At 40.5% G+C, this 6,000-nt stretch overlaps 1 protein-coding gene across 1 annotated transcript in view; it reads left to right on the forward strand.

The window, feature by feature from the left end:
• The window catches only part of LOC136854445 (DE-cadherin-like), a 212,880-nt gene that overhangs the window by 116,927 nt on the left and 89,953 nt on the right, over nt 1-6,000 (forward strand). Inside the window, 2 exon segments of the mRNA XM_067130738.1 lie at nt 3,313-3,485; nt 4,815-5,007. Of these exon segments, the coding sequence (XP_066986839.1) occupies nt 3,313-3,485; nt 4,815-5,007 (366 nt within the window).

The raw sequence follows: 6,000 nt of genomic DNA on the forward strand, positions 1-6,000 counted from the left end.
TTTAAATGAAATTACAGTAACTTTAATTTCATTTAAAAGTTAGTTTAATACTTTAGGAGCATGATTAGGGTCTTCTTTAGTGTTTAAATTCTAGAAATAAGCATTTATTAGCATTTTTAGAGACCGTTCCAATCTTACACTTGTGCAAGGGTGGTCTGGAACCTAACCTCGCATAAGTTCGGGGTATGACTGTAATTTCTTTCTTGTCCATCCTTAATTTTGATGTACTCACTAAAAAATAAACATGTTGAAATCTTTGAATTTTTTTTTTTTTCTAAATCATGTCTGGATCGTATATGTAGCCAAAGATTATAATGACCTTGTACCGAGGGCAAGTTGGGGGGGAAGAGGTCTGATATATGATCAGCATAAACCGTATCACGTCATCAAAAATACCTCAATGATAATCATCCCCATGTCAACATCATAAATATAAAGTTTTATCTCTCTAATCTCTCTTTCAATATCTCTCTCTCTCTCTCTCTCTCTCTCTCTGAAAATCTCTAGTTCAATGGCATACAGTTAGCATTAGTCTGAGTTAGTCATTCTCTAATGTTGCATGCGTTCCTGTATTCCAACCATTGGTCGATCTTCTGTACTGGGGTACTTGAACATCTCACCTAAAAATTGTTCCACTCATTGTCTGAAATCCCTGATAGATTGAGAAAAGGACTTCTATTAATGGAGAACAGGAACTTTCTGTCATATTTCCAGTATGTTTTCCAACAGTTTACGCACACACTTCTGCCTGTCTGTCCATATATATGTCTGTTTGGGTCAAATCTTTTAACTCAATTTTTACCTGTTCCCTTCGTCTGATGTACTTGAAATTTTGCATGGTTACTCAATCCCGGTGACAAAACAACCTTACATGATCAGTAGGTCAGCAGTGACCTCTAGTGACCCTGCAGTGACCTCTCCCAGTATCTCAGGATTTGTATGAAACTTTGGGTTTTTTACAACTTCTTTGACTTGGTAGAATCTGTCTTCTATATAACATCTCCTTCTCTCTTCCAACCCTCCCCTCCAATTCCCTTCCCTCAGCACAACACATGATCAAATGTTAATTTACTGTGTCCTCCTCCTCCCCTTCCCCTCTTCCCTCTCCTTCCTTCCCCATTCCCCCTTCCATCTCCCTTCATTTTATTTCCCCTGGACTATACAATTTTGCTCTTCCCTAAACCCCACCCCCTCCCATACACCCCTCCCTCCCTTCTTCCTGTGCCCCCTCCTTCCCCTTTCCTCCCATCCCCTCTTTTTCATCCCTTCCCTTGCCCCTCCCTCCTTTTCATCCCCTCCCTTCCTCTCCTTCATCCTCCCACCCTCCCTTCTCCTTTCCTACCATCCCCTCCCACCCCTCCCCTTCATCCTCCCACCCTTCCCTTTCCCTCCCATCCCCTCCCCTTCCCCCTCCCCTCCCCCTTCCTCCCCCTTTCCTTCCAGTTTCCCTCCCCTTCACCCTCCCACCTTTTCCCCTTTCCCTTCCTGAGTTCCCCTCCCCTTCACCCTCCCACCTTTCCCCTTTACCCTTCCAGTTCCTCCCTTCACCCTCCCATCCTTTCCCTTTCCCTTCCCCCCCTCTCCCCTCCCATTTCAGAGTTTAACAAATAAATGTTAATTTATTGTGTCTTCCTAGGATTACCTCTTCCTCTCCTTCTCTCTTCCTTCTTCCATTCCCCTCCACTTCCCCTTCCTCCACTTCCCCCCCTCCCCCTTCTCCTCCCCTTTCCCTTCTCCTCACCCTCCCCTTCTCCTCACCCTCCCCTTCCCCTTAAGTCACCTTCCCTTCCACTCCTTCCCCTGCCACCTTCCCCATCCACCCCTTCCCCTGCCACCTTCCCATCCCATTTTGTCCCCTTCCCCCCCTTTTCCCCCCTCTCTACCCCTTCCTTCTCCACCTCTCCCCCTTTCCCTCCATCCCCTTCCCATTTTCCCCTCCCCCATACCTCCTCCTCCTTCCCCTTCCTTTCCGTCCTCCTCTCCCTTCACCTTCCATATTCCCTCTCCCCTCCCCTTTATCCCTCCTTCCCCTTCCCTCCTCTTCTCCCTTCAATCACCCTCCCCTTTGCCATCCCTCTCCCCCCCTCAATTTCCCCTTCCCATCACCTTCTCACTCCCCCCCTTCCCTCTTTCCTCCATTCTGCCTTATTATTCCTTACTATTCAGCGCTCATGACACTTTTCCAGCTTAACGTTTTCACACTAACTTGTTAACTCAGTATATAACCTTATTTAACATCTAATTTCACCCTTCACTCGCCCAATGAACAATATGTCATCTGCAAATAATAACCATTAAACATTTCATTCATACCTTCATTCAATTCCTTCTTTTCTTCACTCCATCAACACATGAGGCAATCACTGAGTTGTAACCTTACCTGTTCCAGTAACTTCCTCCATTTTGTCAGTTTACTCGGAGCACCATTCTTGAAAATATGCTGTATTCTCAACTCACAATACTGCATCTGTACGTGCTGATGCTCTCTCTCTCTCTCTCTCTCTCTCTCTCTCTCTCTCTCTAATAGGATTATTTGATCCCTTACGCAAAAAGCACTAAAGTATGTTAAAAAATTAAATAATAAACTGCCTTTCATAAATTTATTACATATCCACGAGAATATGTGATAGGACAAAATGAAACTTGTATATCTGTAGAACAGAGACGCAAGAGACCCTAAGAAAAACTGGACTTAAAGTCTTTCAACAATCCTCTGGTAAGTTTGAACTGCAGTAAAGCATGTCATAAGCACACGTCACCAACTTATCACACGCAACACAAGTAGACTGAATACAAGTCGACGATTTATCGGCAGTCCTAACTGGTGCTTGGTAAGATTATACAACATTTACCCAAGATTCGCTCTTCACTCGTGGTCGCCGATTTGTTTTCAACTTGTTTGTGATATATATGGGTAAGTTACCGGCTCGTGTTTAAGACATAATTTACTGCAGTGAGGAGGCACCCTCAAGGATATCTCAGGGTACGTTTACAATACAGTACAACATGTCATAAAAATACACCAGGAACTTATTGCATATATAACTTAAACAAGTTGAAGACAATTCAGCGACCGTAAGTGGAGATAGAACCTTTGACAAATGCTGGATAATCGTACGAAGCACTTGTTAGAATTACTGATAAGTTGTTGACTTGCATTCAACCTATTTGTGGAGTGAATGCGATGATTAGCTGACCTGTGTTTATGATATGTTTTACTGTAGTTTTGATGTACCAAACCAGACTTTGCGTGTGTGTGTGTTTAGTTGCTAATAAATAAATAATTTTCTTTATGTTTTATGCAATTTGCAGGAGAACAGCTATGCTAGAATTATGGAGAACATGGACCCTGAAGATGTTAAACCCATAATCATAAAACTAGATGATGAAGATGGCGGTGAAAATGGTTGCCCTTGTACCATGGAATTTGACCCAGGAACTCCCACCTCGTGGCTGGAGAAATTCAGTCTCATTCAAATTGATGGGTAAGAAGGCCGCATCCTTTTGCTTATTGTTGTCCCTTGATGATAATGAATTAGTGGGATTTAATGAATTGTTTATAATTCCACAAGAGATAGTTGGTTTAAAATTAATTGTATAATCACAGTTATCGCTTTCTTCCCTCTTTTGCGTCTTGCCTTGTTTTGAGAGCCGTGTCGCCGAAAATTCCTCCTAAATTGAAGACTTTTATTTTATTCTGACTTATATAAAGGATTTTTTTTTCGATCATACAAATATTCATTTACTCAACTCAAGTTCACCGTTGTCGATGACACAATAGCCTTTCCTTATCAAGGCTCTTTTCCTATCATGTACTTATCATTTATTTTCCTTAATCATGACACTGAGACTACAATAATCTGTAGTGTCCTTATTTCCTGTGACTAGGAATTATGAACGGCTATCATTGCTAACCACGCTATGCACTTTATTTAGTTTAAGCGCCTGTTTAATGCCTAGATATACCCGTTGATGGAAGGTGAACTAGGAGTTATGTTTCCTGTAATCAATATTTTATACACATGTTAAAAGGTATTTCGATTAAATCAAAACACGCGATAGTGATTCACATTCATTAAAGTTTTTATCGGTTAAATGTACCTTTTTGAATAGATTAAAATAATTTTACAGATAATAATCTACCACCCCCCCCCAAAAAAAAAACAAACACAGCGTTTACTTAGAGCAATGCACTGGAACCCTCTGGTCCTTTGGTCGGAATACGATGCGCTCGTAAATAATTTCCAACATTTTGAAAGAAGCGTCTGAACACAATTAATAAATCACAAAAGCCACATCAGTGTATATGTCAAACACTGATGCCTCACGTTAACCTAACTTATCTTTTTATCGATATATACTTTTGTCACGAACACTATTCATGTTAACACTGATTCATTTGCATGATGGTAAAAATACTGGTATTGCATAATGTTTACGTTTTCCAAGATCTCATCGATAATTGTTTTAAGTACCAGATCATTGTGCATGGCTGTCTCCGGCCCGTGGCTAGATTGCATGCCCTGTGGATATCGATGGTTAATACTGGTTTCTTATTTTATGCATTATTACTTTTTCTGCCTGTAAATAAGGTTGCCTTCACCTTCAACCCTCTTTCCTCTTCTTCTGCCTAACTTGTATGTCGAATATTCCCCACAGTTACATATTCATGAAGGGAAATGATAATTCACTGAGAACGAATAGAGAGACAAGATGTTTACCAGAGAGAGAGAGAGAGAGAGAGAGAGAGAGAGAGAGAGCTCTTTGCTATTAGTGTATTCCTGCCAATCATCCGTTTACCTTTTCACTTTCAGATTAAGGTCAACCTACCGTCTGAACCCCACAGTGTCGCTGGACCGAGAGGAGCAGAAGGTGTACCCCCTGCCCTTCGTGACCCAAGACCAGACGGGGCGAAGGGGCATCCGCCTCTTCACCCTGGAGGTCGGGGACGAGAACGACTCCCCGATGTCCGACGGGAAGAGCAAGATTAAGGTCTACAATTACCAGGTAATGTTCGTATCTTTTATCTAGTGTGGGGAATATCAGTGTTTAACCCTTCCTCTTCATTTTCATACCGAGGCGGTGAACATGTGTAATGAACTGTTGGACTATTCTCTAGATGATCCTTGGATTTTTTTGTTTATTTTTCATTTTCATATTTATATTTTCAGATAGAATGCCTTTTCACTTTAATTTAGTTATTGTTTTTTTGTAACAGTATTTTGATTATTCTTTCGCAGACCTTTAGGGTTTTTAATTTCTATTCACAATCCTCTTTTTATTCAAAAGCGGGTTAGTACAGATTAGGGATTATCGAAAATAGATTCAGTTTATTGTGTTTCTGTTTGTATTATTATTGAGAATATAGATCAAAAATAAAGAAAAACTCCAATAAAGTAATTAAGAAAATGGGTTTTGTTCCAGAAATGATGAGTTTTAGAGTACTTTTTAGTAAAATGCAAGTAATGACTTTCTTTCAACTTTGGTGTTATTCATGTATTTATTATAAGTTTATCAAATATATTCATGGAATACTCGTAAAACAACCACTTGGTCAGAAAACATTGCACTGCATTTGAGACCTTGTAGGAAAAAACACCTCCTTTAAGCCGTTTCTGTAAAAATAAGGATTGACTCTGATCAATGAACGTCTGATCACCTTTTGTGTTCGGAAATTTGCAGCAATTTCCGTACACGTCCAGAGCAGACACATCTAAAGGTGATACGTGATAGAAATATTCTGGGACAAAAGGGAGACTTTTGGCGGAAATGGGACATCCCGTTAGCTTTTCAGTCCTTCGTTTGCATCACATCGTGGACATTGCGAATTTCGTATTCTTTGGTCATATATTTTCCCAATGCTTTATGCTCATCTTTATTATTTCATGTTCGCAGAAGCTTTATGCAGGTGGTCCTAAATATTTTAGAATTGTGGAGATTTATTCCTCGTGGAAACAACTACACTTTTATTGAACACGAATAGCAGTCCATGTCCAATCT

The sequence above is a fragment of the Macrobrachium rosenbergii genome, chromosome 29 (assembly GCF_040412425.1).
Source record: "Macrobrachium rosenbergii isolate ZJJX-2024 chromosome 29, ASM4041242v1, whole genome shotgun sequence".
In the NCBI taxonomy this organism is placed as follows: Eukaryota; Metazoa; Arthropoda; class Malacostraca; order Decapoda; family Palaemonidae; genus Macrobrachium; species Macrobrachium rosenbergii.